This window comes from Lissotriton helveticus, chromosome 2_1, assembly GCF_964261635.1.
Source record: "Lissotriton helveticus chromosome 2_1, aLisHel1.1, whole genome shotgun sequence".
Lineage (NCBI taxonomy): Eukaryota > Metazoa > Chordata > Amphibia > Caudata > Salamandridae > Lissotriton > Lissotriton helveticus.
In genome coordinates, this window is record NC_136059.1 from 1,742,076,179 (window position 1) to 1,742,096,647 (window position 20,469).

Consider the following 20,469-nt stretch of genomic DNA (forward strand, 5'->3'; position numbering starts at 1 on the left):
TGTTTTCTCTACATCATCCAGCCAAGGTTAAAGTCTCCAGTATTAATGACTGTTTTAACTCGATGAAAGTTGAGAGGGCAAAAAGAAATTGTAAATGTCTCCACCACTGGTCAGATAGTCTAACTTTATTGAGAAAGTGTTATCATAGCCAGGTCAAAAACTATGGATCCTAAGTTTTACGTTTGACTGCAGATGAGACGATATAACTTAGATGTTTTAAGAAGGTGTTGAGCATAATGTTTGTATCAGTAAATGGTCTGTTGGTGTAGACAACTATTTCTATAACATCACCTCTATTTCCTTCCTGCTCTCCACAATATTTTGTCACCCATTCAGAGCAGCGTGCCATTTGTATCATTTCTGTTTGTCTGGCAACTGTCCTCTTAAAACCAAGCAGATGCAGTTTGTGTACTTCTTTTTAAGTTTAAGAAAGCTTTATTTAAATATACAAGGAACAAAGGTACATTTTACAGGAACGATTTGAAGAAAACAATGAAGAGTAATACAAAATATATAACCAAAATCATAATATCACCTAATATAATAGCATTACTGATAAAATAAATCAAAGCAGCAATAAAAGAAAAAGTATATTTTATAGATAGGGGAGAAAAAGAAAGAAAAAGAGAAAAGCAAGGAGGGAGAGAAAAATCAGCAACTGTACCAGAAACAAAATTAAAAGCCAGTAACAAAACACAATAAAAGAAAAATCGTAATAAGAACAAAATAAGAAAAATAAATGGAAAAACTCATGACGGTTGAAAAACGGAGGTACTGTCCTGGATCTGTATTGAATGAGAGGATAAATAGTTAGTAAGTGGAGATTAGAAGGCTTCTTTCTGAACAAGCTGATGGGTGGAAATAACAGAAGCTCTATCCAACCTATGATGATGTCAAAGAAGGTTCCACCAAGCTGTAAAAGTGACTTTAGTTGCGTCCTTCCAGTTGGAAGTAATAATTTGAAAACCAATAGCTACTAATAAATCAACAAACAACCTCAGTTTATGAGCACCAGACCAAATTAGAGAAGAGCTTCTCAAAAATATAGATTTTATCTCAAATGAGAAACTAATAGGACAAATAGAAGAAATTGTTTAACAAACCCTTATCCAAAAGGAGGTAAGGCTTTGACAGAAAAAAAAGACTCTAGATAAGTGCCAAGAGTAGTTGAGCAGGTCCACCAAGCGAGTGATAATCCGGAATTTGTTTCAGAATTAGATGATGAGGTTAAAAACAACCTATGATAAAAGTAATATAAAGTCTGAGTGGTGCTAGCTTTGCAGGACGTGTAATGTATTGGAGACCAGATGAAGTTCCATTGCAAGTCCTATACCAATAAAAGTTCAACCTCTAGGGGTGATTCAGAAGAGAGTAATGAAGGTATTTATATATATGGGAAGCCCAAAGGGAGGAGGAGGTAGACAGCAGCTTAAAAGGAGGGTCTAGTAAAAGGTAGGAAGATCGGGAAAGGAGGGAAAAAGGCTGAGGAAGAGTCGTTTCTAAGGAATCATATTTAAGAAGGGAGGCAGCTGACAAGCCAAATTTAGATTGGACATCAAAAGAGGAAGGAGGATGCGTTCCTCGAAACACATATTTAACTTGAACTATTCCCTTGGTTGCCCAATACTTCAAAAAAATGGTACGATTTGAAAGTTTAATAGATTTATTGTGCGATATAGAGGAGTCAAGAAACTTCTTCAATAGTGAGAAAGATTTGGTAAGGACCAGGTAAATAACCGATATTGAATGTAAAGTGATGGGCGGTTTAAATGAATGAGGAGGGCATGAAAAATTACCCAAAGATCAAAAAGAAAAAGGCCAAATCAGGAAATCCTCCAATTTACGCCAGACAGTTAAAGGAGTTTCAGCAGTAGAAGAAGGATGAGGTAAAATTTCTCCTATTAGAAAAGATGAATGATACTCTCAGAAGTTCGGAAAGTTGGCTCCGCCCCTATCCTTAGGTGCAGATAAAGAAGATAGTGAAATGTGTGCTTTTCGTTTATTCCACAAGACTTTTCCTACTGCACTATTAAGAGATTAAGGGGCTTATTATCAAGAAACAGCGTTAAAATTATTGCCGCTCTAGCGGTAGGAAACTGCCGCTAGAGCGGCAATAATGGGCTTGATAATATGCCCTTGTGAATTCCCATAGAAGCCCATGTTCTGGTGTGAACATGGGCTTCTATGGGAATTCTCAAGGGCATATTATCAAGCCCATTATCGCCTCTTTAGCGGCAGTTTCCTGCAGCTAAAGCAGTGATAATTTTAACGCCGTTCTTTATAATATGCCCCTACATTTATTTTAATGGAATCTTAACTGGTAGCATGGACAAATAAAAATTAGTAACAGGGAGCATCATCATTTTAATTGTATTCAGCCTACCCTACTAAGATAAATATAAGGCCAACCATTTCTCTGACATATGAAGCACCAAATTGAGTTGAACCGTTTTTGCAATTGAGGAAACATATTTAATCCCCAAGCAAGTAATATGATTGGAATTCCATTTAAAACCCTTATCCGAGAACATTTCTTTTAAGCAAAATGTATTTAATGGAAGAATCTCAGATTTTGTGAAACTTAACTTATAGCCCGATACAGCAGCATAAAAAGACAAAAGATCTATAAAAGCAGATATGGAGACTGATGGATCCAAGACATATAACAATATGTAATCAGCATAGGCTTTGAATTTGATTTTGGTGTTTTTATGAAGAAAACCCCGCAATTGAGGAGCGCGTTTTAAAGAATTAGGAAAAGGTTCAAGAGATAATATAAAGGGTAACGGGGAAAGAGGACAGCCTTAACTTGTGCCCCTCTGAAGGGTAAAATAGGGGTTAGGGATCCGTTAACAAAAACCAAAGAAGTGGGAGAGGAATAAAGCAAACTTATAGGAGACAGAATAACAGTGCCAAAATCATGCCATTTAAGGACCCGCATCATAAGCAACCAATGAAGGTGATCAAAGGCTTTTTCCCGCATCTAGGGTAATAGCAGCTATAGGGGAGGAACCTCAGATGTATAATGTTCAAAAAGGCTCTAGAATTGTCAACCAAAGTTCTACCCTTAATAAACCCAGTTTGTTCAATACCGATCAAGTCAGGAATTACCTGATTAAGGCGAAGACCCAGCACTTTAGCAAAGATTTTGCAGCCTAAATTTATAAGAGGAATTGGGCAATAATTTGCACAAGTTGAGGGGTCTTTGTCTTTCTTTGGAATTAAACATATCATTGCTTCCAAAAAAGTGCTGCAAGCCTTACTTTAGGAAATTAAGTATTGATATAAGGAGAGGAGATGTGGGAGAAGAATCTAGGAAAAACAAGAATGAAATTCAGCTGGAAAACCATCTGGACTGGAAGCTTTATCCTTAGGTAGTTGAGCTAAAGTGGCCTTAATCACAGATAAAAATACATCTTGATCAAGAAAAGAACAGTCCAGAGAGGGGAATGAACGGGGAGAAAGAGAATCAAAAAACAAATCCAGGGCTGTGTCTGAAGGAGAGGACAAAGAAATATTTTTTCATCTTTAAGATGATTACTACCTTTATCATCAATGATATTAACTAGTTTGGATTTTTGGGACCTAACCTTCAAATAATTTGCTAACAATTTACCCGCTCTGTTGCGCCCACCATAAAATTTAGAGTTGATCTTTAACAATACACCAGATTCATCCCCAGTAGACATCCTGTCAAAATCCAATTTAGCCTGAACAAGCTGCTTAAGCATATCATCATTGTTAGAAGTATAATAAGCATGCTCAATGTGCTTAATAGACAATAATAAGGATGAAGATTCATTGAGAAGTTTTTTCTTTTTAACAACAACATAATCAATGATATAACCGCTGGCTGTTGCCTTGAAAGCATCCCATACAGTATGAAATGGTATGTCGGGGTAGTGTTAGTATGAAAATAATCTATTAGAAAACTTTTAAAGTGTTCCACAAAAATACAATCTTTAAGTAGATAATTGTTAAATTGCCATCTACACGGTTTAGAGGGTTCAGATGGGAGGTCTATATCAATAAAAAACGGTGCATAGTCGGATATAAGTATGGATCCGATTTCAGCATGAATTAAGTTAGTGAGAAGTTGATGAGTCACAAAAATGTAGTCAATGCTTTGAATTAAGTGTGGGAGAATAAAAAGTGAATTCCAAATTATCTGGGTTATATATCCTCCAAGCATCAACCAAACCTCGAGCTTGGATAGAGTTTGCAAAAGTTGTTTGCATTTTATTAGGGACATATCTAGAGAGAGATTTCCTGTCAACAAAAGGATTCATAATTTGATTACAGTCTCCACCAACAAGAAGATAGGAGTTTGAACAGGAGTGTAGTAAATATGACATGTATTGCCAAAACTGTGCATCTAAACCAGTGGGACCATAAATGTTAAGGAGGGAAATTTGAGTTCCGTTAATAATGAGGTGAAGAAAAAGCCATCTGCCATCAGCATCTTTCTCCCCCCTTTCAAAGAAAGGGGGGGGAAAGAGGCTTATGAAATAGCGTCACAACTCCCTTCTTCTTTCTTTAGCTGGGTAGCAATAAACTTAACCCACCAAATGCTTCCTGAGAGAGTTTATATCACTTTCGGTTAGATTAGTCTTTTGTAACATTGTAATCTTACATTGTAGCCTAGAAAGATGGGTAAGCACTCTTTGATCTTTATTGGATTACGTAGACCCTTCATATTCCAGGACACAATAGGAACATTACCAGGCATCAAAGGAAGGAAAAGGCATTAGGAGTGTACATAAACATTCTAAAAATTATAAAAGTGTGAATACATTTTGAAGGAAATAAAGAACCACCATAAGGAGAAATATGCAATAAAAATAAATGCAAGGTAAAGATATTTGAAAAAGAGAAAGACAAATTATAATCAAGGGTAGGGGGAATAAAAGAAAATAGGAAGTAAGAACCAGCAAAACAGAAATGCTAAAGATGAATGGAAAAAGGGAGAAGCATTGGGAAAAGTAGGAACGGAGAATAAAGAGTAGAACAAGAGAGGATGACAAGAAGCCCAACAACTTCAGCCATTGATATACTTATAAACCCTAAGGGGTTCAGCAGTAACAAAGTGGGGTGGTGAAACGCGCAAAAGAGGAAGACGGACGGCAGACAGAATTCAACCACAAGCGGAGGACAGAACCATAGAGACTGTCACAAGATAAACTTAGGAGAAGAAAGCAGCTGGAGCAGTACTAACAAATATAACAATGAAATATCTTGTTGAGGGAAAAAGAAGTCATGTCATGAGAAAGACACTAAGCAGTCACTTACCAACATATGAGGGAAAACTATATATACAAGGTCAGGGGTGGGGAACACTGGTGCAACACATCTGGGAGAAGGATCTAAGGAAGGAAATGACATTGTGAGGAAGAAAAATTTGTTAGTAACAATACAATAAGAACTGAGAGAACTTGTTGGCGGGCAGAGGGAAAGTTCAGGATTTCCCCAGCTCCATAGCATCTCCTTGATGCTGAAGGATACATTTCTGCAGATCTTCCTGGGAGTGAAAGGAGAAAGATCTCTCTTTGTAAATCACTTTAAAGAAACATGGGTGCACAAGGCCATATCGAGCGTTCACAGACCGCAGGGCAGGACGGAAAGACAGAAATTCCTTACGACAAACACATGACACATCCTGAGAGAAAAAGAATTTCTGACCATTCCATAGCATTTGTTTCCTTTATTTAGCTGCAGACAGAACCATTAATAATTTAATATATTTCTGCTGCCGTTTAGGCAACGCTCTAGACTCCTTGCGAGAGGAAGACATCACCCCAGGGGACACAGAGACCTTCTGACAGGCTGAGGTAGTATGTTCCATCGGAAAGGAGACCAGTCAGAAGGGAAGGTAAACAACAAGCATTTAAGGGTCTGAAAAGGCAAAGAAAGACGCACTTCAACAATCGTTTCCATAAGTGCACAAGTAAATCAGGCAAAATGCAACCAGGCAAGCGTGCCTGCACTGCAAAAGACAGAAAATAAAGATAAACCACTGCCATGTACAAGCAGACTCCCTATAACAGGTTTTCCCAAGGCTTAATGTAATCCAACATATAGGACACCTCACCTCAAAAAAGGAAAACAGAAGTGCCTGCCATACGAAGGGACAGCCAAGGAGTGGCAAAGACACGGAGCACAACATAGTGCTACCGCTCTGAGGAACTTAAAATGGAGGCCGCAACAACCAACTATGAGAGGAATGAAACGGGGGTGAAACATAGGGAATAAACGCTCAAAAAGAGCATGAAGCCGGATATACCTGAACCGCCGCGTTCACCTCTTGATGCCGCCCATTTTTTCTCCCGGCAACTGCCAGCTACCACGTAAAAAGGAGAAAATGGTGCCGGGTGGCACAGAGATTCTTGACCCCGAGGCCATTTTGTGAGTTGTTCAGCCACGCCCCACTGAGTTTGTGTAATTCTTATGTTATTAATCGTCATCTGGGCATTCCCCTCCAATGCTTTCTACTGGCCAACATCATTGAGGTGACGAGCATCATTATTACTTTAAGGATGTCTCTTTCCCTGCCTTAGCAACTACTATTCTGTCGATATCCACTCTCCTCTTCACAGTTTGATTACTGTTACCAAGCTCTGATTTAAAGATATGCATCACTTTGAAACGGTTTTCCATCTTGTCTATGCACAGGACCGACAAAATAAATGTAGACCAAAACAGTTAATTGAGAATGGTTCCCCATTTAGTCACCAAATTGTAGGAGATAGGACATTAATCACCTGTATCCCCTTGGGCACTACAACATGAAAGAATGTAGCAGAACATCTTATATCCCAAGTGGCATTCTTTGGGCACCTAAATTCTTTCTGCTTCATTGCACAACTCAGGAATGTACTCTTCCTTTAACACAATTGAATCTCGAGGCAATAATGTTATAGTTCCTTCAATAATCCTGACACGTTCTGATGCATTTTGCCACATAAACTCTCTTCATTTCAAAATGAAACATTATGCAGACTAAATTAAATGGAAGTACTAACTTTTCTCTTAGCTAGGCATTTGGTCTCAAATGAAACTACTGAGGCCATCAATAAACGAATTACGGGCCCATTATGGTAATTTCACGAATCCGGTAATTGTCATGCTCCAGCTACTAATTCTTATAGCACTGCTTATGTATATGTGACAGGGGAATGTAAGTATACAAACTATGTAGTCATGCAGTCACACAGTAAGATGTCTGAGATAAATTATATGTCCAGGTTTCTTGTCAGGATACCACTTGTAGGACGAAGATACCACAATATTGCAACACGAAGGCTGTTTAAGAATTTAAATGCGTAAATTATGTGCTAAATGTGTGTGGTAGACGTACACATCCAGAGGTTGAAACCTCCTTCTGTTGATGGGAGCACATGTGTGTGCATTTAGAGGGTGGCAAACCACATTCACGTGGCATGCAACTATCCTGAAACCTCACTATGTGGATGTTCTGTCTTGGCTAGCACAAATACCTTGAAATACCCACAGACGCATCTCGCAGCTAACATTGCAAATCTAAAAATGTCGTTATTCTGACAGTTTTCACATTCGCAAATGGCCTTTGTAGTTGTAAAATCCCACTAAACCTGATTATGAGATCATGGATCGGGACTCTTAAAACGGAAAGAGTCCATTTATTTGACATAAATTTAAATTAGATGAACGTCACTCTCAACTGACGTGGTATGGATTGTAGAACGGGTTGCATTTGAGAACGCCCCCCATGCGAGCTTGTGAAACAATGAAGGGTCTACCTTTCACAATAGACCTGCTGCATTTCTTGGCATTGTCCCTCTCTAATCTATTCCCTTCTTCCCACTCACAGCTACAGCTTAGCTGCCTATTTGCATCTGGCTACAAACTGCTGCTGGTTGAGGAGTAAAGTAAATAGACATTGGTAAATGCAACAGGTTTCACCTATGTGATTATTAATATTTTTTTCTGTTGTAAGTTTTAGCTTGGTGAGCAGGTGTAAAACTGATATGGTAAACTAATATGTGAATCAGGGTACCTGAATACCAGAAGGTACAGGTTTGACATGGAAAAGGCGTGCATGCTCACTGATAGATGTAATGAAAATAATAATGCCTTACTCTCTGTGAGAAACTGTAGAAGAATAAGCGATAAGCACAGGGACAATAGAGAGAATGCAGAGGTGAGGAGGTGCGACTGATGGAAAGTGAGTGTGTGTTACGAGGAAGGACTGGGGAGAGAGGGAAAGAGGTAAGACAGAGATAAACAAGTGGAAAAAATAGTAAATAGAGTGTGTGTGTGGTACAAAAGATATAGACAAAGAAGGCACTATGGGGCAGATTTATGAGGCCCTTGCGCCTCTTTGCGCCGCAATTGCGTCACGTAATGTGACGCAACGGCGGCGCAATCAATGCGCTCTATTTACAACGTGACGCATCTAGGAGATGCGTCACGTTGGAAACCCCTGCGCCATAAGGAGGCGTTCCTGCGCAGGGGGGGCGTTCCTGCGCAGGAACGCCTCCTAAAAGTGGCTGAGTGAAATCTATGAGATTTCACTCAGTCACTTTCTACGTCAATTCCTTACGCCTGCTTGAAGCAGGCGTAAGGGTGACACACCATGCATTGTAGGAGTCATGTCGCACTTGCGACATGACTCCTGCAATGCGCCGCCCGTACGCCGAGAGATGCGTCACGCATCTTCACTGCCTTGCACCATGGTGCGCCGCATTGTAAATGCGGCGCACCATGGGTGGCGGAGCTGTGGCGCACATTAACTGGCGCATCCCTGGGGATGCGCCAGTTAACATAAATCTACCCCTATGTTACGAGGAGAGAAAGGAATACATAATGAGAAATTCAACAAAGGAAAGCATGAGAGAAGGAGGCACTGAGGAAGGAAGCAGAAAGATAGGTAAGGATTTAAGGATAAAGAAAGGAATGGTCAGCGAGCAAGTAAATAATCAAAGAGAAAGGAAATGGGCAGACGAAAAAAAATGTGTCCTATGGCATCAAACAGGCGCTGTGAGCCGTAAAAAAATAATATATATCATGATTTTCAGCAATCCTGCATTCCCTGCATTGTGGTACAATCAAAACATGCAGTTGCAGGTACGCCCTTTGTAAAGACTTCAGTTGCACAGCTCCAGCCAGCCTTGGTGCACAACCACATGATTACAAGCAGGTGAGGAAGCCATCAATATACACCAACAGCAGTGCTCAGCTCATGGAGCCTTAGTACATTATTTTCAATTGCAGCTCTGCTCATCTGAGGAACAGCCTTGATAGACTAGGGGTGCCCAGGCAGCAAGCCTGGGTGTGACAGTCTGGGCGGTCATTTTGAGCTAAGAAGAAATATAATGGTGTAGCACGGTTACAACGAATTTTTTACAACGCACTACCATTACATCGCAACTTTTCCCACGCAAACCATTACAACGCAATGCGCTGGGGGGCGCTCTAGGATAGGGAATGTATTTAATATACTATCCAACACCTTCCCTGCTATCCACGGGGACTGGAGTTGGAATAGTAAATTAAATAATTCACTATCCAGCGCCTAAAGGCATTATGCGTTGTAATGGACTGCGTGGTAAAAACCGCGTTGTAAAGGCATGCGTGGTAAAAGCATGCGTTGTAGTGACACCAATCCAATATAATAGATACAGAACACTGCAGTAGAGATTGTTGCCAGGTATAGGCGCTGACGTAATCTCATAAGTTTCTCATAATTCCCATTACACTTGTTATGCACAATTTATGTTTTGCAGTGCAGGTGCAGAGTGCAGAATTTTTAAAGTGATGGGATGCGAGATGGAGAAGTGCAGTGAAGAGAGAATTGGCAGCACTGTTATATTATTGGTGAACACATGATCATAAGAGCTCCCAAGTTCATCCTCACTGAGTGAAAGGCACTAAACCTTGACTTACGTTCTTTGTGGCATATGAATGTCCCTATTAAAATCGGGCAGACTAGTCCAGCAATGATTATGATGCATAAAATATGTCATGCTGTTAGAAATGCAAAGTGTCACAAAATGAACATTCATGGTGATAGTCACAACACATGTCAAACAACATGAAAGACCAAAGAGTCATAATGTGCAAAGCGCGGGTGAATAAAACACTGCAGGTGAAAAGGCAACGTCCCATAAAATGAATGCTCCTATGATTAATTGCTAAGGAAGTAAATCAACGCAAAAAATAAAAGCAATATAGTATGTAAAGGGCAACAACAGAAAATGCATTTATGAAACCATGGGGCATATTAGCAAGAACCTCGTTAAAAGTATTGCCGTTTTAGCGGCAGGAAACTGCCGCTAAAATAGCGAGAATGGGCATGCTGATATCGGTTATAGAATTCCAATAGAATCCCAGGTTAGATGTCCTCCACATCTAACCTGGGCTTCTATTGGAATTCTATAACGCATATTAACATGGCCATTATCGTCGTTTTAGCTGCAGTTTCCTGCCTAATTTGCTAATATTCCCCTCTATCTTTGCTTGAGTAAAAATAAAATGACAGGCAACAAAGTTGTGTAGTTAGGATATGTACAATAAATCAAAGAGTATTGCATAAATAGTATAGTGCACGTAAGGCAGCCCCCAGTGGCAACACGTGGTTGACCACTGATCGATAAATAGGCGCGCTATAATGGCAAAATGGCAAGTCCACTGAAAAAAACACTGCATGGAAAAACCAACCTTAACCTCAGTAGAAGAATCAACACTTGGAAGGAATCTCCAATTTCAAAACATGGGAAGCGTGCTAAATGCAGGACTTGCGTTATATATGGAAACTGCGGAAATAAAAATAGGACACGCATTCCTAAAGACATAGCAGAGGTATCTCACAAATGTCACCATAGTAAAGTATGTAAAAAAGAGTATATTTATCATTGTAAAGGAATTATGTTACAACTCAATAAATATGCAGTACAAGGAATGTCAGCTGTAAAAGCGCTGCACACTCACCCTATTTATCATCCTCACACAAAATAAATATCCAAACTAGTGGGAATGTAATAACAAGCCTTGGTGATAAAAGCTGCCTTTTGAGGGGAACTAAAATCAAACTCGATAGCTGCTATTAGGTTTTCGGTGATCAGTGAGCCCTCAAGTGTAAAGTTCACTTTCCTCAACTGGCAGGGAGGGGAAAAATGGTTTGCGTTTGGGCCCTAAAACTCACTCTTATGGCAGTGAGAGAGGAAGTAGGCTTTGGCCTCTAGGTTCTCCCTGTTCTATCAGTCTATGAAAATTCCGCTGTACTCTAGCGAATGACCCTGGAAGGTGCTCATGATGACCCAAGCAACAGATCACCTCTTCTCCGTTATGTTATGTTATGTTACTTTAACTTAATATTGTGCATGAATCACCCCAAGGGGTATCTGAGCACTACGGATAAACACAAGCAGACAGACCAAATGGCAAAATTAGAATACGTAAGTCTTTGGTAATTTTTTGAATTTGGTGTAGTCAGTGCAGCCGCTAGTATAGAGGGCAAACGATTCCAATAGGTAGGGGCTAAATAAGAAAATAATCTGCCTCCACACCTTAAGCGTCAGATGCGGGTAATGGTAAGTAGTTCTTTATCCCTTGATCTTAGACTCCTAGTAAGAAGATAGCGTTTAAGCTTCTGCTGTGGGTAGCTTGGTCCTTTCGAAACCAAAGTTTTATTGGTAAGGCTACAAATCTTGAATGTAATTCTTAGTCCGACTGGTAGCCAATGTAATGTTCTTAAAAGAGGGAAGATGCCGATGAGGATGGCAAATTACAGATATACTGCAGCTGTTTTTTGAATGACCTGAACCTTAGAAAGTAAGTCTCATTGGCGGAAGTCAGATGAGCATTACTGTAATTAAACCTGATAACAACAAGAGCCCGTAGCAGAGTTTTCCTGGCCGCAAGCGAAGGAAAGGAAGGGAAACATGTGAAAGCAGGTGCCTGTTATAGACATGATCTGCTCTTTCACTGTAAGAGCTTGATCCAACTAAACCCCAGTTTTTTTTTCAAACTGACTGGGGGTATGCGCGTTCCCTAATTCTGATGGCCACCAGTCAGGAGTCCATATTTGTTGGGCTTTCCCAAAGGACATTATCTACTTCTTTTCAACTGAAGACAGTTCTCAGACATCCACTCTGCCATCGCTTTCATCCCATAGGAGAAGCGTTCTTTCACTTTATTCACATTGTTATAGAAGGAAATGACCAGCTGCGTGTTGTTAGCATAAGACAGAATTTCAAAGCCATAGGATTCAATAAGTTTGGCAAGAGAGGCCACATATGTATTGAACAAGGTGGGGTTCAAACATGATCACTGGGGTACACCTTTATAAATCATCATGGTTTGAGACTTAAAGTCACCCAAAGCGAAGACTTGAGATCTATTCTTCAAGAAGGCAGTCCCAAAGCCCCTTCTCATTTAGCCTATTCAGCAGCTTATCATGCGGCACAGTGTTGAAAGATGCAGACAGGTGTAAAAGCACAAGAATGGAGGAACTATTAACATCCTATGAACATCTTATGGAATCTGTCACAGCAACCAAGGCTGTCTCCATGCTGTGCTCTGATTGGAACCCATATTGAGAAGGGTCCAGGACCCTGCAAGCATTACCCTTCATCACACTGCCCAGAAGTAACATACTCCCAAAACATAACACAACATGTGTATTTATAAAGCGCATGTTCACCACTACGGGTATCTTGGCGCTGAATAACAGATGTTTATTGTTACCCAACTCAATGGTACTCATTTTATCAACCTCAGATGGATGAAAGGCTGAGTGGACCCACTGGGATTTGAACCTGTGACCACGAGGTCAAACACAGGCACCTCCTGTAGACACATTAGTCCACTGTGCCACCAGACCCGGTAAAGAGGTGGAGAAACGAAACAACATGGCCCAACTCATCAGAGCTTCTTAGTTTACATCCAGGGCAAAGCCCTGGGTAGAGTTTAAGTTTTCCAGCCATAAGTCACCACACGCATTCAATTGTACGTTCCTGCCCAGATCCCAAGGTTGGGGAGTGCTGACTGCTCTGTATTTCTTGCTAAGGTGAGCAACCCACGAAGTCTGCACCACTCACCATCATTCAAAGCCCATGTACTACCTACTCCCTTACTAGGTTCTAGGAGACATTTTGCATGTCACATGCTTCAAAGCATCTGCTCTTCATTTCACTACGCATGCACAGGTTCTCAGCATGGTCTTTGGTACAGTGTGACATGTTTTAGTGAGAAGTGTGTACCCATGTGGGACTTGGCACTTTTTGCAGGGTCATCCGTGAACTTTTTGCCTTCCTCCTGTATTTTGTCTGACCTGTTTTTGATGGTTTTATAACTCTGGGCACTTTTCCACTGCTGATCAGTACTAAAGTGCATATGCTCTCCCCATTCTAAATCAATGTATGGATTAGTGATTCCATGATTGGCTGGTTTGGTTTACCTGTCAGACCTTAGTACCGAGCACCAGGAGTGCCCAGGGCTGGTAATCCAAATGCTGCTAGTGGGCTTGCAGCACTGGTTGTGCCACTCACAGAAGCAGCCTGTAAAAGTGTGCCTCAGGTCTGCCATTGCAGAGCCTGTGTTCTGTCTGGTATTTCCATGCTGACTGGGCATGTGCACCCACTTACCAGTCCCTAAACCTTCACTTTTCTTCATATCAGACACCCCTATGGTAGGCCCAAGGGCAGGGTGCATTGTAAGTATAAGGTAGTACATTCCCTCGGTCTTTGTGGCATGTCCTAATGGAGAATTACAGCCATTATCGTTTTTCACTATTGCAAGGCTACCTGTTCTCCATAGGCCACAATGGGCAGTAAGATTATTACATTTTATAATCCTAACTGACTCAGGGAACATGGTAGAAATTCGAGTTTAGTGTGCCTGAACTCAGAATGATAAAATACATCTTTTAGTGAAGTTGGTTTTAACATTCTGTGTTTGAAAATACCACTTTTAGAAAGTAGGTATTTTGTCTAACTACCCAAGCCTGCCTCTGCTAGGTTGTGTATTCCTTGTCTGGAGTTTGAGTGACAGGGCTGGGGGATTCCAGGAGACAGGATGAGTCATCCCAGTGGTGAACAGAGAGATCTGCATCTAGACGGGAGGGAGGAGTTTCACCTGGGACCTGAATAGGACTGTGCCTTTTCTCCACAATGCTAGCTACATCTCCTGTGGGGCGTCTGATGTTTCTGCCCTGCACTGCGAAAGGAAAGAAGGAGTCCTACAAACAGAGTGCACCAGAACTGATTTGGACTAGGCAAGGGCCTCTCTGCCCTCAGAGGACAACGGATTTTGGGGTATAAGTATTGGGACCCTCATCCCAAGAATTAGATCACTTTTGGACAACAAGAAGAAACCTTTGATGAGGAGGGGAACCTGAAGAAACTGAGGAGAGACTATCCCCAAGCTGTAGTGCTGCTAGGGGGATTGGCCTGCAGTGGTTGCCTGGCGTGCACTTTATTCAACTTGTGAAGGATCTCCAAGGGCTTGAGGAAAGAGCTTGCCTCCTGCTGAAGTCTCAGGGACAACAGACTTCAACTCCCAGTTCCCCAGAGTTCTTTGGAAGTGCCTGCTGCTGTTTTGGGCCTTCTGAGGGACTGTGTGTCGCAAGGAGCTGAAAGCGCGACTCAAGAGGCAGAAGCGTGTCACCGTCGCAGCCGCTGCCGTCGCATCGTGGATGTTGCCACTGTAGCTGACGCATTGCACCGCATCTCAAGAAACGTCCTGCAAACCCGAAGAAGCGTCTCGCCGTCGCAGCCGCTGCCGTTGCATCGTGGATGTCGCCGCTGTAGCTGACGCATTGCACCGCCTCAAGAGAAGCATCTGGCACCGAGGAAGAAGCGTGTCGCTGTCGCCGCCTCTGCCGTCGCATCTCTGAGTAAGGATGTCGCCGCTGTAGCTGTCACATTGCACTGCATCACAAGAAGCGCCTCGCATCCACGGAGAAGCGTGCCGCCGTCGGAGCTGTTGTCGTCCCATCACTGAACAAGGGTGTCACCGCTGCAGTTGTTGCTTCAAGCGGAAGCATCTCGCATTGTCGGAGAAGAGTGCCGCCGCCAAAAGCAGCTGTCGTCGCATCACTGAACAAGGGTGTCGCCGCTGCAGCTGACGCATCGAGCCGACACTTCTCGCAACATCAGAGAAGCTAGCCGCATCAGGAAGAACTTGACGTCTTTATTTCTTTGCACCGAATCTTTGCTGCATTTCCATCGTTGCAACACTTTCATTGTGGAAGCGTGACACATCGTAAGGTACATTGACTCAAAGTGTCGCATTTTAAGAACTAAAGAGAACTAAGCTAAAACTACCATTTTAAGTATAGTATTGTGAATTTTTTTTGTTTATGGTCTTGTGTTAAATCTATATAAAGAATCCTTATTTTTAATATAAACCTGGTGTGGTGTCCATCTGTAGTGTTGTCACTGGATTACTGTATGTGTTCACAAATGCTTTAGTCACTGCCTCTGAGATAAGCCTGTCTGCTCGTGCCAAGCTACCAAGTGGGTGAGCAGGGGTTATTTTAGGAGTACCCCCTTACCCTGACTAGAGGCAAGGGTCCCTACTTTTCACAAGTACATACCTGTGGCAACTAGAGACTGCCAAATCTAACAACCCATCTCCCCAATGTATGCGTAACAAAGAGAGAATTGTTATACTGTTGCAAGGTGTCGTACTTTAGGAAATGAGTAATTGATAGAATAACGAAAATTAGCCATTGTTTTCCCACAAGCACGCTTCAAATGCTTGAAGCCAGGGGCTGATTGGATTTGTAGTCAGTAAAACATCCAGTTTTACAGACTAAAAGGGAAGATCTCAGCATATGTAGTAGTGGGTGTGTTAAAAGTGAGCTATGTGGCTCTGCTACACTAGAGACATTGGCTAAAGATAATAAGAACAAGGGAGAGTGAAACTCTGCAAAACAAATAAAAACTTTCCCCAAAAGCGGATGAAAACAGTACTTGGGCCTCAGGAGATTGATCAGAGCAAACACATGAGGAACAACAGGAAATAGTGGGCTACAGCCAAGATAAATGGAGGAATAGTAAGTGGCATGCACAGGAACCAATGAAAAGCAAGGGGGTGGGATGTAAGTCCCTTTTAAGATTTATATTGATTACAATAGATTTCAGAAGCACAGTGCAAGTGCTGTGCAGGCAAAAGCTAAAATCAGTCATTCTCTCTTCAGGAAAAGTTTCGGTTTTAGGTGCAGCTGCTTTCTGGTACAGCGGCATGACATTTTTTTGAGTGTGCAGTTTAGTTATCAATTGGATGGAGGGATGGATGATTGGGCGATCATGTGCAAGTTATTGATTATGTCTGAATGAATGAGAAAACTTTGTGAATAATGTATACGGTGTACACATGAACAAACAGATGTAACCATTTGAAGTGTCACCTTTCTACATGGATCTGACATGACTTTTTGAATATGGGTCATTCATTCTAGAGTTCTCCTTTACTGCCAAGCACAGGAAACTAATATTTTATGTATTCACTATAAGAGCATTTGGTGTTGCCATGACACCGCAAACATGCTTTTACATAACAAAAGTGAAAGTTAACTTCATAGGCATGACTGCAGAAAGTCAAAGTATAATGTTTCGAAACGTTTCATAATGTTGTCTACTCTTTTATGACCAAAGAAAAGTTAAATGTGGTTTATATTATAATATATGTATTTTATTTATTTACTCCCGTGTTTGTTTTCCTATTTCAGAAAAAGGAAGCCCGGTTTTTATCCCTTTTAGATGAAAAAACTTGTGATTGCTAAAGAAAACATTGAACCCTTAAACAGTAGACTGGGGCCTTCAACGACACATCATAACACAAGCAGAAGATTGCAGCAGCGTTTTTAGATTTTGTTGTGTTACACTGGTGTTTTTATTCATTTGCTTCAAAGCTCCTTTGTTATTTGCAATCAAATGTAAATCTCTTCTGATACATTTGTGTTTGAGAAATTCAATTGTACATATACGTCTCCATTCTTGTTGCACAGTGAACCTTTTTTATTGAAACTAAAAGCTTCAGAAAGATGTAACAATCCCTGCAACTCTTATAAACTGATTGTCCTAAAAACAAATGGAAGTAGATAAAATACAAACGGATGACAAAGGAACTCCATTAGCACATGAACTTTAAAACATTCTGGTTTTATTGTGTGATATATTTTCGTATCATGTTTTCAATTTTAATAAATCATCAGTATTTTCATATTATATATATTTAATGTAAAGCATGTTCCTCCTGCTGCTGCCAATGTATTAGTTATCACTTCAATGGGTGGTAGTTCTTAAAAGTCTACTTTTGATTGTTCATTCTTGTTAAGCTACAACAAACTGTGGCTTTTGATGTGAAAGAGGAACATCAATGATCACTGATATTTGCATGATGCCTGCTGTCAGATCTCCATTTGGGTATACCAGTAAGAAATGCTTTTATTTTTAAAGTAAGCAGGAAGCCTTAAAAGCTGAAAAGTCTAGGCCTTGTTTTAAGTTTGGAGAGATGGGAGCACTGACATAAATTGGTAGTTCTCCTGCCCCATGAACACACAGGAGCCACTGGGGGAAAAAAAGGGGTAGAAAACAGGTCGCCCCCCACTCAACACCTATACATCAACACAAGACCTGCCCCTATTATGTATGGGGACACATGTCCACCATCATATTTAAGAGTATCGCCCACGGTGGATTAATTTTCGCTACCGCTTCAGAAGTGATTTGAATCACTATTTTTAATATTTAAAAACATATGGTGTTGTGGTAACTATAACACCCTATTATATGGTAGAACAATATCAAGATGAAAGGGAAATAATGCAAGAGAAACAAGAAAAAAGTGTAGGAAAAGTTGGCAGTGCCTCACGGGAGTAACACCATGGGAGGAAATCACAGACTGGTACTCGTCTGTCTCCTCAGGTTCTCATCATCAGCAACTGCCAACTGTGAACACAAAAATAACAGTGCAGAACAAACAAGACAAAGCAACCAATAAGTATGTTCTGTGTTAGTGACCCTCCAAGGTTACCAAATTCTACCTTAGAAATGTGGTATACCTACCATTAAAAAGGAGCTTAGCAACACTGGCTCTGATATCTTTATTCCTTGCTGTGTGCCTGCTCAATTAAAAACCAACATGTTTCAGGCGTGGCCAGGCACCGACAGCAATGGCCGCCTAAATCCCGGGCTCCGTCGGAGCTGACAATGCCCCATCGAATATCCGGCTATAATCCTCACCGGGGCGCTTTCTCATCTGCGCCCCCATAACCTCCCGTGGAGTGCTCCCGATCGCTGCCGGCGGCGGAGCCGGGGGCCGCGTGGGGCCGGAGTGGCGGCCTCTCCACGTTCACGGCTGGGTGGGCGGTGTCGCCTGGAGCCCCTGGGCCGGGCGCCGGCTCACCCGAGGTCCCGGCTTGCGGCCTGCGGCCTGGTTATAAGGATTGTGAGCGGAGGAGCTGATTGCGCTGGGAACTGGCGGACGAGGGGACCCATCGGCTGTGGCTCGCCACACCTCCTGGGGGCCCTAATTCCGGAGTGCAGAGAGGCGTGACGGAACCCCCGAAAAGCACGGGAGCCGGTGGCGCCAATTTGACCGCGACTTTTAGGTGGTGACATAGCGGAGCTGTGCAACCCGGAGGCCCGGGATCGGGGCGCAGCCCTAGACGAGGGAATGAGCCTGCACAGCTGGTAAAGACCTCGACGCAGTATCTACAGGTCAGAGGCCCGAAGAGCCCTTGGGGCCTTGCTCCCCACATAGAGGCGCCTTGCGCTGTGGGCCCTGGACATTTTAATACTCGTCAGGAAGAGAGGAGGGGCGAGCCCTATGGGGTGCTGGACAAAAACAGGTCAGAGATGCAGGGCGGGACGGCTGCCGGGGCCTGAGGGACTCTACTGCTGAGTTTGCACTGGTTGCCTGGCTGTTGGGACCTGGGGGCGAATCCATGTGGTGCAGGGCCACAGCTATAGGAGCTGAACAGGAGAGGGGCACGGCGAGGTGACCCGAAACGCGACGGACGGTGGCTTTGCCGGTTGGGCCTGCAGGATGGGGCATTGTGGCCGCGGGTGCGACTTGGAGCATCTGGTTGGGCTCTACTGGCTGAGGAGGAGTTAGCAACTGGCGAACTGAGAACTTTCGCGCCTGTACCCCACGCAGCCCGCGAGGGATCCTCCATTTGCACTTGGTCAGCTGGGCGAAATACAGGAGAGCCGACTGTTGCACCATGAGGCCAAAAGGAGGAGCCAACACCCAGACCAATAAGCTGCACAAATATGCTGTACCAATGAACCAAGGTCAGCCAGGTGCGACTACTGATGATCAGACGGGCCATAGTGAGCCGTCCCTCACCTCCATAATGGCCGCCATTCAGACCCTGGGCCCTAACCTGGAGTCTAAAATGGACAAAATCTCCCTTGAAGTCAATCTACTAAGGACAGACCTAGGTAAAACCACGGAGAGGTCTAAAGCCAACGCAGCGGACGTCAAACACTGCAGGCAGCGGAGAAGCGACTCGAAGGTCGGATCAATGACCTTGTGCACCAGCATCGCCAGATGGCCCTCCGCCTCGACGATCAGGAAGGGAGGGCTCGGAGGAGCAACATCCGCGTGGTGGGTGTGCCGGAAGAAACGGAGGGGCACAGCATGGAACTCTTCCTAGAGGACCTTATCCTTCAGCACCTGCAGCCGAAAAGGCTGTCAAAATTTTTCACGGTCGAACGGGCTCACCGTGCTCTGGTCCCCAAGCCCAAACCGGGGGCGCCACCCAGGACAATCATTGCTAAAATACTGAATTATAGAGACCGGGACGCCATCCTCCAGGCGGCAAGGCAACGGGGGGATTTACTGTATGAAGGGGCTACGCTCCGATTTTTTCCGAACTTCACATTGCACGTCCAGCAGGAAAGACGTTCCTTTCTGGGAGTCAAGACTGCTCTCCGAGTAAGAGGAATAAAATATATGATGTTCTTCCCCGCCAAGCTTAAGGTCATTGATGGAGGCAAATCCTGGGTCTTCACGTCCCCAGCGGAAGTCCAAGCATGGCTGTATGCCTCGGCCCCGGCCGACCAAACACAGCGGGAGCAAGGATCGTGGAGGGAGAACCGGGCGACCTCCCCTGGGTCTGCGGCGGACAGATTAAAAGGGGACACACGGAGCCAACGTTCATGGCGTTGCAGATCTGCTAGTCCCAGGGGGGACCCCTCCCACAACCCGGCTGCACGCTGAGGACTGACCTTTGAAGCCGATCCCTGCTGAACTGTAATGTATAATTTTCTGTGCTCTTTAGGATTTTTTGGTGCAGGGACGATTTATACATCTGCCCAGAGGATCAGTGGCCTCGCTGTTATGCCGGGGGTACTCCGAAACTGAGGAGACTATACTGCCATGGGGCGGTGCCGGTGTGCCGGCTGGAGTTAGGGCAGGTGCACGTTCCCTAAAGAAGTTTCTCGGGAGGGGGTGGCTTCCTCACTCCCAGCCGGGGTT

The 20,469-nt window shown here is 43.1% G+C and overlaps 1 protein-coding gene across 2 annotated transcripts in view; it reads left to right on the plus strand.

Annotated features, from left to right (window-relative positions):
• Positions 1 to 17,212, plus strand: part of SVEP1 (sushi, von Willebrand factor type A, EGF and pentraxin domain containing 1) — a 1,097,507-nt gene extending 1,080,295 nt beyond the window's left edge. For both annotated transcript variants that reach the window (XM_078676696.1, XM_078676697.1), the window contains one exon: positions 16,712 to 17,212. In XM_078676696.1, the coding sequence (XP_078532822.1) occupies positions 16,712 to 16,742 (31 nt within the window). In that variant the 3' untranslated portion in view covers positions 16,743 to 17,212. The remainder of the gene's footprint in view (positions 1 to 16,711) is intronic.
• Positions 17,213 to 20,469: the final 3,257 nt, after the last annotated feature.